The 12315-nt window shown below is 43.4% G+C and overlaps 1 protein-coding gene across 3 annotated transcripts in view; it reads left to right on the top strand.

The window, feature by feature from the left end:
• LOC128331672 (collagen alpha-6(VI) chain-like) overlaps positions 1-3830 on the top strand; it is a 130595-nt gene extending 126765 nt beyond the window's left edge. For all 3 annotated transcript variants that reach the window (XM_053265375.1, XM_053265374.1, XM_053265373.1), the window contains one exon: positions 2796-3830. In XM_053265375.1, coding sequence (XP_053121350.1) covers positions 2796-2962 — 167 coding nt within the window. In that variant the 3' untranslated portion in view covers positions 2963-3830. The remainder of the gene's footprint in view (positions 1-2795) is intronic.
• Positions 3831-12315: the final 8485 nt, after the last annotated feature.

The raw sequence follows: 12315 nt of genomic DNA, 5'->3' as shown, positions 1-12315 counted from the left end.
ACGGGGAACAGTGATAAGATTTTCCTCAGCAAGATTGCTGTGAAGTCAGTCACTGTTGGAAGAGTAGGTGGACAACATAATGATAGGAGCAGATTATATAAAGGTGATTGGAAATACTGGATTTTTTTCTCCTAGCCTGAAGAGGGGAGGAGCCCAGCTCATCCCAGCCCTTTTATTACCAATAAGTTAAAGCACACACTGACAAAATCCCATGGCTGACATGTCCCGCCTACCCCCTCCATAATGGTCTGGGGCTACTGTGGATCTCAAAGGCATTTTGAGGCTGTTTTGAAGCAGCACTTGTGGGGCTGTAGCTGAAGAGCATCTGCTTTCATTCATTCATTCATTCATTCATTCAACACATTTATATTCTACTCTATATAAAATCTCAGGATGGTTTACAATTTAAACAAACAGCAACTAAAACCTAAACATGATATAAAATGGATTAAAATTACCATAAATAAAACTTTAAAACATCATAAACTAACAGCCTGAGGAAACATATCTGTTTTCAAAGGTTATTTAAAAACAACCAGAGATGGAGAGATTCTAGTTTCATTTGGGAGTGTGTTCCAGAGCCTTGAGGCAACCCTAGAGAAGGCCCGGTTTTTGGTCGCCACCAGGCAAGCTGGTGGCAACTGCAACTGGAACTCCCCTGATGATCTTAATAGGTGGCAGGGTTCATGAAGAAGAACACACTCTCTACAAACCCTGGGCCCAAGCCGTTCAGGGCATTGTAAGTAATAACCAGCACTTTTAATTTTGCCCAGAAACTAATTCGCAGTCAGTATAAAGTAATGTGGTCTCTATGGGTGACTCTGGAGACCAACCTGGCTGCTGCATTCTGCACCAGTTGCCGTTTCTGAACTACATACAAAGGCAGCCCAACTTAGAGTGCATTGCAGTAGATAATACTGCATATGCACCACTGTTTTAAGGTTGTTTTTTCTCAAGATATGGACATAGCTGGCATATCAGTTGAAGCTGATAAAAAGCACTCCTGGACATTGCCTCAACTTGAGATATCAGGGACAGGTTTGGGTCCAGAAGTACTCCCAAGCTGCGTACCTGATTTTTCAGGGGAAGTGTAACCCCATCCAGAACAGGCAGATCTAAACCATTTCTTAAGTTCTGCTCTCCCTCAGTGAGTACCTCCGTCTTGTTTGGATTCAGCTTCAGTTTGTTTTCCCTCATCCAGCCCATTACTGATTCCAAGCAAGAATTTAGAGAGGTTAAGCCATCTTCTGATGAAGTTGATATAGAGAAATAGATTTGGGTGTCATCAGCATATTGATAGCACTCAGCACCAAATCTCCTGATGATCTCTCACAGTGGTTTCATGTAGATGAAACCTACAAGGGGCCCAGCACCAGTCACAGCCTTCCTTGAGTTGTGGTTTGGTCAATTATCTGCTTGTGAGATGGTGTTGTGGCAAGAAATGGACAGTGGCAGCACAGCTCAACTCTCTCTCTCTCACACACACACCTTCTTAGTGATTGCTGTCTGTCCATGTCTGTCCTTGTGAAAGCTCCATGTCTGGCCTTGTGCTTCACTCACTGCTCTGGTCTGCTCTGTGATCTGCATTCTGGATTGCAAGATTGCATTTGGACTCAGTCAAAATGTGGCTGAAGAGACATTGCTGTAGTTGAGCTTATGGCTATGCTTGCTGGCTGCTGAGCTGCTCTGTTGTGGCAGCTGTTGCAAGTGAGGATGCAGTCATAATTGTGTGTGAGAGAGAGCAGCTTGTGCCAATGATGCTACTGCAGTGCAGGCACTGTGGCTGGTGGATTTTGAGTCACTGATTCTTTTTTGGCCATCTTTGCACTGTGTGTTTTTGGCAAAATGTGGTGTTCTGTGTTGGGAGGCACTATGTGTGCTTCTGTTCTGCCGTGTTGCTTTTGGGTGGGGGGAGGCAGTATTGCAGGATTTTAAAATGTGTGCTTAGCCCATAAAGAAAAATGAGGAATCATTCCATTTTTCTTCATGGGTAGGCTCTAGGGGTACCAAAGTGGGTTGGGTGGTAGGGCATGACCCTACCCTAATGAGAGCCAGCATGGTGTAGTGGTTAGAGTGCTGGACTAGGACCAGGGAAACCTGAGTTCAAATCCCCATTCAGCCATAAAACTAGCTGGGTGACTCTGGGCCAGTCACTTCTCTCTCAGCCTAACCTGCTTCACAGGGTTGTTGTGAAAAAGAAACTTCCTTGGAGGAAGAGCGGGATATAAATGTAAAAATAAAATAAAATAAATACCTACCATCCAACCAACCAACCAACCAACCCACAAAGCAATCAGTCAATAGTGTGATTTTAATGGAATTTTTTATTTTATCTGGGTCATAAGGTCAGTAGCCACATTTTATCTGGGTCAGTAGCAACTTTGGTGTCCCTCGGGCTTACCCATGGGGAACAATGGGGTGATTCAAGTTCCTCATTGTTCCCTGTGATTCATGATTTTGTGTGTGTGTGCATTTCCGATTGGATTCATTGAACCGGCTGGCTATGGGTGGTCAGTTCAATGAGTCGATTCTTCTTTTGTGGTTCGATTTGCTAGTGAACACATACCTTTTTATTTACCCAGGTCTTCCAACTTGCCATCTACAGTGGCTTTATTTTTATTAATGCTGATAGTTTTTATCATTCTGCTTGGGTTTGTACTGTTTTGCTGTGTTTATTTGTATTTATTTTCCTTAATATTGTTTTCAAGACTGTTGTAAGCCACAATGGGAGCATTGTTAGAATGAAAGGCAGCATAAGAATATGTGAAGTTAATAAACCCATTTGAATTTTCTAGATGCCTGTGTTGTGGATATGGACCGTGGTGAGTGTGAAGATTACACTTTGAAGTGGCATTACAACAAGGAGCAGGACATGTGTTCCCAGTTCTGGTATGGTGGCTGTGGTGGGAACAAAAACAGATTTGAAACTCAAGAAGAATGTGAAGCTTTATGCCTAGAGTGATCCTAGTGTGGAGAATGCAAGCCAGAAACAATGCCCTTGGTTATCCAGGAAAGTGATAATAAACCAGAAGATGATTTCCCTACTTCAAGTAAAGCCACTTTTAAATTTTGTGGGGCAGGAAGCTAGTGTGTACTTATCCAATATCTTTTAAACAAAGAGTCTTGTGGTATTTAAAGACCAACACATTTATTGTGGTAGAAGCTTTCTAGTCCATTAGAGATTATGGTTTCTTTAAGGAGACACAAGACTCTTTGATTGCCTTTGTTATGACAGTCGTATGCAAGTATACTTTTGATCTTACTAGCAGACATGGGTCAAGGTTGCTTGGTTTGATGAACACTGCAATGTTTTTGTGGCAGAGGATGTATTATACCTGATTTTGCTTCATAACATCAAGATGTAGATCTTGTAATATATGGGAGAAACTATACCTCAAACACTTGTACACTGACCCCGAGTTGCCAGTGCTGTGACACAATGTTATGAATAGGTACAAATGCTCTATATGCTCATCCTTTAACGTGATATATACTGTTTTCTGCCAATAGTGCCCTTCTTATGTCTGCATAAGACAAACAGATGAATCTCTATGCAAAATAAATGAACATGAATCTGACATCAGAAATGGCAACATTCAGAAAACAATGGGAGAATACTTTAACCTTCCAGGACTCCTTCAACAGAAAAATGTCAAAGGGAGACTAGAGTAAGAATCAGTTGAATTAGAATGTATAAATGAGGCCATCTTTGCCAGCCTCAATGGGGGCCTTAATTCAAAGCTGTAGATACAACACATGCATTGTTGGTGGTTGCACAATGTGTTTTGTAGCCTAAATGCTGAATAAAAAATTGTTTTCATGTATACAAATGTTGCTCTTATTTGTTCTTAATATTAAAGGAATTGATAAGATCACTGGAGATTATTTGGTGTGAAAAGTTTGCTAAAATATTATGAGAACACAAATTTTGAGTTTGTTCTCACAGGCACCCAAGACTGAGCTAGTGTAGCTAAGCCCGGGCTTGGCTGCCCATGAGAACCACTGGGAGCCCTGCAGCTTTGGGTGCCACTGCGTGGGCAAATCCTTCTAGGAGCCCCCTGGTTAGCCAAGGTTAAGGGTGCGAGCACACCCATAACCCAGGCTCAAAACTGCTCATGTGACAGCACTGGCTGCTGGGCTCCCGGTCATCGCCAGAGGGGGCATCTCCACAGTTCTCCATGCACTGATGCGGTGCAGTGTGGGATATCCAGGGGCTGGGATGATGCGTCCTCCTGGCCCTCGCGCCTCCGCACTGCCTGGGGCAGCAGCAGGCCACCTGTGTGCGCAATCTGCACATCCAGACAGTTCTGGGGATTGTCTGTGTCAAGGTCTGGCCGACTGCCAGGGAAGATCACAAGACACAGTGAAGCTGCTGAAACTGGATACGGCTTGAGAAGTTTGTCTCGACCGGACTTGGCTGCACGCTGTCGGCACAAGGGATGACGAATGTTGTTTTTCAGCAGTGAGTAGAAGACTGGTGACGTGATTTATAGTGCAAGCCAAGAGCTCCCAGCTGGCAGGCATTCAAGGCTTATCAGCCCTCTGCAATAGGCGTTTGCTTCTCCTAATAGTCTCCAATTGATCCCGGAGTTTCGTGACACGCCGCTGTTGTGGAGTCAGCGGGGGCTGGTTGTATAGCTCTTCTTCAGATTGGTCTTTCACAATTTCTGCTGCCTCAGGTTGTTGTGCCTGTTCTGAATCATTAAGCTGTTTCATCAACACTGACAGCCGGGCTCTGCCCCTCAGACACTCCTGCATCGCCTGGAAAGTTGACAGCTTCCCCTTCCTCCTCGCTGTCCGAGATCGAGGGCGTGTCAGTCTGCAGGGAAGGCGGGATTTTGCAGCCTTCTCCTCCACTTGTAAACTAAGCCTTCCTTGCCACCTGCAAGCTAGCCTGCTCATGGGATCGTGAGAAGGGGCTCATTGTGTGAATGTATTGTGCCCATTGATGGGAGTGTGACAATAGTGAGACTAGGGTAAGTGGGCAGCAAATGTGTTAAAAGCATGGCAGGTGTTTGTATGGGTTTTGCAAATTATATCTGAAAGTCTATAGGAAATGGGTAGAAATTACTAAAACAGGTAAACAATATTCACCAAGAGAAGGTGCAGTCTGCTTTTTAAGTGTTAGGGAATGAAAAGGCAATTCTAGATGGTCTTGTGCTGTAACTCTTGTTCATTAAATTGTAAGTTATATTTAAAAAGACTCCTATAATGAGGTTTTTGGTAATACATTATTTTTAAAATTCAGCTAGTTAAATCAGTTAAAAGGCAGATTATTAAGAGCCTAAAAAGCACTAATTGATTGAAAGGTTTCTATCTGTGTGGCTTAATTGTAGAGCAAATGGAAATAGAAAAACGCTTTTTTGCACTAGAGTTTGTGGCAGAATTCTTTCATGCTCAGGCAAAGGCAAGAAGTTGAAGGCATGAGTCACAATGCAGGAGGAGAGCCCACTTTAAATTGCAACTCAGTTGTGGTGAATATGATATTAGTACAAATAAACACACAAGTGTATAATAGAGATGCCATGAGTGAATTTTGTAAATCAGCTCCAGAGGCTGCCTATAAAGAATTTTACAGCTCACCACATTCCTGCATTTTTCATATTTCTCTTTATGCTCTTTAAAACTCATAAATCCTACTGTCTAGAGTGTATAGAAGTCCAGCTATTAGATGTCTCAAACAGTCCTTAAAATCGTTTTCCCATATGTTGCATCTCTTACAACTTACCAGGACAAAAAATAAGCACACCCCTCATAAGAAGGGGATACTTGAGATCAGGGGTTCCCAACCTGTGGTACTCCAGATGTTGATGAACTACAATGACTATTTATATACCGCTTTTCAACCAAATGTTCCCAAAGTGAGGTACATAGATATAAATAAATTAGCTCCAGTTCTGTGTCAAGATTCTTCCTTTGGAACATAGGGAGCTACTGCCTATTGAGTCAGAGGGTCCAATATCTACTCTGATTGGCAGTGGGTGGCTCTCCAGGACTTCAGAAAGTATTTGCATCCCTCCCTCAGGGTTCATGATGGTTCTCTCCCTCTCTCCAGGGGAGGGAGTTCCTTCACTCACTGCCTTCTCCTGCTGGACTTAGCTTCTCTTGGTCTGGCCTCTCACCAGAGGACCCCGACCCCACCACACCACTGTGCATTTGGCAAGTGATAGACTGGTTGTACAGCACCCTTTGTAATTTCTGCTTCTCATGTAACCCATTATCTCGGTACCTTCATTGGCTTGTGAATAAGATTCAGCAGACTATTCAGTATCACACATTCCACCTGTACATCTTCTTGCTCTCCCCACCTGGAGCCAAGCTCCAATGTGCCCTGCCCCTCTTCTGGGCTGTACCCCACTAGGAGAAATGGAAAAAGACCAGAGATGTATTGCGATGGTTGATCCATGAATGCCAAGTTTACTGAAGATGACATGTTTGTTTGTTTGTTTGTTTGTTTGTTTGTTTATATTGTTGAATTTCTATACCGCCTTTCATTAAAAACAACCCCAAGGCGGTTTACAAAAGTTAAAAACATACAATTAAAATGACAATTAAAATATTAAGCTTAAAATATAAAACAAATCTAATTTAAAAACTATAAAATACAAGCATAAAAACTATAAATAAGTAAAAACACATAGAAGCAGCAGTAGAAACGGTCATATAAAAGCCTGGCTAAAAAGCCAAGATTTAAGAAGCTTTCTAAAAACTGTGATGGAGTCTGAGGAGCGAATGGCCACTGGGAGAGCATTCCAAAGTCTGGGGGCAGCAACAGAGAAGGCCCTGTCCCGAGTACACGACAGACGAGCCTCCTTCATTGTAGGCACCCGGAACAGAGCCCCCTCAGATGACCTTGTCAAGCGGGCAGCAACCCTTGGGAGCAGGCAGTCCCTCAGATATGTTGTGGTTGCTGCTGTTGTGATCCTTTTGGCTTTGTTCTGCTGACTAAAATCCCTGCTTCTGTGAAGTCAGATGCTTCCAATGTTTTACTTGTTCCAAACTCTAGGACGGACATTGTGGGAGGGATTGGTTTCATCTGCCCTAACCTGAGAGCACCGAACTATGTAGTGCCTCAGACTGGTTTTGAGACACTATCATCATCAAGGGAAACAAAACTGAAGAGAGGAACAGGGTGATCTCAAAGGGCTTAATATGAGCATGGGATAGATACCCCACCATAGAAAACCCATTCATTTCTGGGGAGGTTTTTCCTCCCAATTGACAACATGAGAATGGGATAGAAACCACCCCCCATAGAAAGCCCATTCAATTTGGGGTAGTGTTCTATGATGTGCCATATTTTGTATTATTAACATAAATACCATAACTGACAAAGTGCCATACTTGTGGATATATTGTATACCAGAATGCAGGTAAGAATTTGACAACAAGAACATACCTGGGAGTGCAGTAGTTTGCTTGTTTGAGCACCTTTACACAGCTGGGGGTGGAAATACACTCCAAAATCCAGATGAGGGATAAAGAATCTGATGACTCCTGAATATTAAAAAACATAGAAACAAGTGATTCAGAAAAATGGCAGAATTTACACACACACACACACACACACACACACACACACACACACACACACACATACACACGTACACCACTCCAGACTTTCATCTCTGGGTGGCTTATAGCAACATAAAACAAATTAAAAGAGGAATTAAACCTTAAAACCACAAGTCTTGTTCAAAACTTGGGTGCATAAACGTGTCTTTAGATACTTTTAAAATGTTGTGGCTCTTATTTCAGCAGGGAGCACACCCAAGAGTCTCAGGACAGCAAAAGAGAAGGCCCATCCCTGTGTAGCCACCAGACGAGGTGATGGCAACTGCAGACAAACCTCTCTTGATGATATGGGCGATAGGGCTCATCGGCGATAGGCAACAGGGCTCATAGTGAAGAAGATAGGAACGTGCACCTTTTCTGGAGCGCTGAACCAGTTCAGAATGCCAGCATTTGAGCCGGTTAGGAGGCAGGGGTCTTTTAAGGGGCAGCGAGGGCGCCCTTACCTGCCCCATTGCTTCCCCCCCCATCAGCGCTCTTCCCCAAAGCATTGGTGTGGGGCTGCAGTGTACCTCCCTGCAGCTCTGGTCAGCATTGTTTTGAAAGTGGCCGACGCATGTGTGTGTGCATGCCATGTGTGCACGTGCCAGCCACTTCAAGTACGACACTGACTGGGCTGCAGAGAGGTCGCCAACACTTTTGGGAAGAGCGCCAGTGGGGGAAAGCAGCGTGGCAGGTAAGGGCACCCTCCCTGCCCCTTAAAGGACCCCACACCTCCTAAAATTGCACAAACTAGTTCGTGCACATCCCTAGAAGCAGAATATATATATTTTCTGCTTGCATATGTTATACAGTATATCATAACTCACTTTCATATACACACAAAACACTGCAGTCTCTGTTATTTCTTCAAGCATTACTGCCCACACACTTTGAAAGCATTTTCAGAGCTCTAGGAGCAAGGAAAATGCATGTAAAAAAAGAAATTAAAAGTGAGCGCCTTAGTATGCCTACTGTGAAGCCAATACCACATTCTACATTTTTGCAATCAAACTGTAGAATCACCATACATTATCATTATCACTGTTATTTTGCTTATTCTTCCTTTTCTTTAAGGAGCTCAGGATGGCTTATACAGTCTTCCTTCTTGTGGGGATTTGATTTCTCCCTGGCCTCACACTCTAACCATTAGACCTCACTGACTCTCTCCTCCTTTCCCTCCCAGACCACACTGACTCCCTACACATAGTCCTGACCAAAATATAGAGACACACTTGAAGGTTTTTCACATGACTGGGCAGGGAAGGTGGTGGTGGTGGGGAAGGCTGGTTACACTCACTTTTCCCCCAGCCAAGTGATTGGAGATTTCTGGGAGTGTGGACCATGCTCCCAGACAAGCAGCGCTGCCTGGTACAGCGCACATTTCTGGAGCTGGGACAATACATCTTGGCCTACAGGAATCCCACAATGCACCGTGCAATAAGCATGATGCATTGGGGGATTTCCCCCAGGAGATGGGTGTTCTAGGCACCCATCTCTGGGTCTTCTGGGGCTAAACATAGCCCCAGCAAACACACGACCCAGTAGTCTGGATTAAGTGAGCACTCGCTCCCTTAACCTTGGATTACAGCTGGGCTGAAAAGCTGGGTTAGGTAGTGCTGCCCCCCTGGAATTGGGCCTGATTCCAGTGGGGCAGCAATGCCTAGTCCACGCAAGAGCACAAGGTGGTGATGTTTGGTTGGTGACCAGGACAATTTCAAAGGCTAGAGCAGTGAGGCCGCAAACAGGATTATCAGATAGTAACACTGGAGCTGTCAGTGAAACTGTTGCAAGGCTGGAGTCAGGAACCAGAGAGTAAAGCTGGAGCAGCACACTCAAGGAGCAGGCTTCCAGAGAGCCTTGTAGGGTGAGCTACTGTACCACCAAGGGCCTGGATGCACCTGAAGGGTTCATACAGGTGGCCCTTGTTACCGGTGGTTTCACGTATCTGTGGTCTTAGAGACCCAGTTTCTTTATCCATAGTAAAAAATAGACTAAAATTTGTCTATTCATGGGTTTGAGTGGCCAGAAGTGACCCGGAAATGAATTCCATGTCATTTCCCACTGCCATTTTACAGTGCAGGGCCATTTTGTGGCTCTTGGAGAAAAAAATTGGCCTTGATTTTTCATAGAAAATAAGAGGAATTGGGGGTTGGGGGGGGGCATCATTGGAGAGCTGGAGAGCATGGTCCAGTTCTTTCTCTTATTTCTGCCACGTTTAAGCCCCCCTTTATCTGGAGTTAGGAACCTAACCCACCAATTCCCATTGACTCAAGGTTTCATTTTTCGTGGTTTCCATACTCGCACCTATAAACATATTCTTCCACCTCCTTAGTTGGCCCATTAGAAGGGAGGCCTTGGGCAGCCAGACACTCCTCCACCACTTTTGGATGTGGGTCCAGTTCCAATGCTGCCATAGCTTTTGGGGTCCTGAGGGTGATTGGGAAGAGCCTGAAGTAGGGCCTAGCCTCCAAGTGAGGGACATTGGTTCTCCTGAGATATCATGCTTCTCATGTTTCTCCGGATGTCACTGTAGGTTCAGGATTGTTGCCAGGGGTTCCTTCAGGAATTACCTCCTCTTCCTCATTAACTGAGATGTCTTCAGGCCTAGGTCCGGCAGGGACCTGACATAACCTCATTGTAAAGTGAAAAATCGGAGTAACACTGATTACATTATAACTTACCAACTTACATTATAATCTGTGAAACAATGTTACTTTGGTGTATGGAGATATATCCTTGGGTTCCACACTGAGCAAATGTCAGGTGTTCAAAATTTATTATTTATTTATTTTATTTATTTATTTGATTTATATACCGCTCTTCCAAAAATGGCTCAGGGCGGTTTACAATTAAAACAAACTTGTAAAAGAATGAAAAGCGAAAACAAATTAAAAACAATAACACAGCAATTAACAATTTAAAAACATATTAAAACAAGAATTAAACATTGTCCCCAAACCCCAGCTCAAGAAGACACGCAGACTTAATATGGATGAAAAGGGCCACAACTTTATTAACTATTACACAGGCATGGCAGACTGGAACACCAGGTGATTAATCACCCTTAGAAAACAGTGCGGGCCAATAGAAGCAGGTCAGAACTCTGAAGTCTTACCCATCACCCTACTGGGCGACACACCCTGGCTCAGGAATGGGCAGGTACGCCCCACTCAGTTCCTTCAAAGCCAACCCCCCCCCCTTCTATAAGAGAGGATCTGGATACTTCTAGGCATTCGTCCACCCCGGACCGCGCACCCCAAAGGTTGGAGAAGTCCTGAAGCAGGTTTCATGGCAATCATTTTCCCCATGCCGCACAGGCCACAAAGGAGCGATTAACCAATCACCCTTTTTCATATGACCCTGCCATAACTACTGGAGTTTTCATTGCATAGAATGAAGCAATGCAGTGTCTGAATCAGCCCTGGTTGTAGCAGGGGATGGTCCCACTTTAGGAGACAGAAAGTCACAGTGCAATCCTCCCTTTAAAAATGGCATATTTCCCCTGTCATTGTTGGAAAGCTAATAAATATTTTATATTATAATTATTAAAGCACATAATAGGACATAGCATTCATTTTTTTCAATAAATGCTTGAAGGGTGTACTGTATTTCATTATATTTATATGTAGGGGTTTTTTTTAAAAGTCCCTGGATAGAACCAGGTAGAAGCTATCCAGCTAATTTTCTCTGTGTGCTCAGGCCAAGGTATGGTAGACAGTAAGGCCAGGAAAATCACTTGATAGATCATACCACTTGAGCTTTTGTATCTTTGCGGCTTTGAATCTACCAAAGCTCAGATACATCTCCAAATTGTCTTTGCAGAGCCAAAGATAATTGTCAATGGGCATGGCTCTGCTAGCCAAACAGTACAGGCAGAAAAAAGACACCTGATAAGATGCATCTGAAAAAAAATTAGATTAGGATGCTGTTTTTCCACCCACCTTCATTAAAAACTGAAAAACACCAGAAGCTTTTAAGAAGCTAGTGTCCCGGTTATGGAATGTACAGGATTGGATGATTCCCAAAGAGCAAATGAGGTTAGTAGGAGACTCGCACAGGATAAAGGTAAGAAGCAAGCTCATTCTTCTTCTCTCCAGTGATAAAATCAGCAATGATTAGGGAAAAGGAAAGTTAGGGAATACTAATCGGGTAGATAATATGGGGAAAGGTAATCTTGGGAATCAAAAGTTGCTTTGGGAGTCTTTAAAAATGCATCTAACTTCATTGTGGGAGTACATGTTTGGCAAATTAATGGCAGAGGCATCTTTTAAAAGACTACCACTATGAAATCCACTTAAATGGGCTGCATTTTGGAACTGAAAAGCATCTTCTTCTTAACTTGGTAAGTAGCAGCAACTTTCTTTTGTGCTGAATATGATATGGATCCTTCCCTCTTTTGTTTATTTGGAAAATCTGATTAGGGCAATGGAATATAGGATGTGTACTGACTTCTAGATTACTTGAACTCTGTCTTATATAATCCCATAAGAATATGAAAAATACATTTGTAGAAATGCAAAGCTCCCCCGGTGAGAATATGTTAATATTGGCTAGATTGCATATGTGCATCAACCCATGTGTAAATCCTATCATTTGAGATATACCCTATATTCAGCAGTAAAGAAGTTAATTTTATAAGAATGTAAACTAACCTAAAGCATTTGTCCTACTAACCACATAAGCAGAGCCCAAAATTCTCTGCCAGTTTTACTCCTTCTAATACATTGCCCCAAAATGTTAAAATAACATGACCAGCAGATG

The sequence above is a fragment of the Hemicordylus capensis genome, chromosome 6, assembly GCF_027244095.1.
Source record: "Hemicordylus capensis ecotype Gifberg chromosome 6, rHemCap1.1.pri, whole genome shotgun sequence".
Taxonomy (NCBI): domain Eukaryota; kingdom Metazoa; phylum Chordata; class Lepidosauria; order Squamata; family Cordylidae; genus Hemicordylus; species Hemicordylus capensis.
Note: the sequence above shows the minus strand (reverse complement) of the source record. Positions and strands in the feature narration are given on the sequence as shown.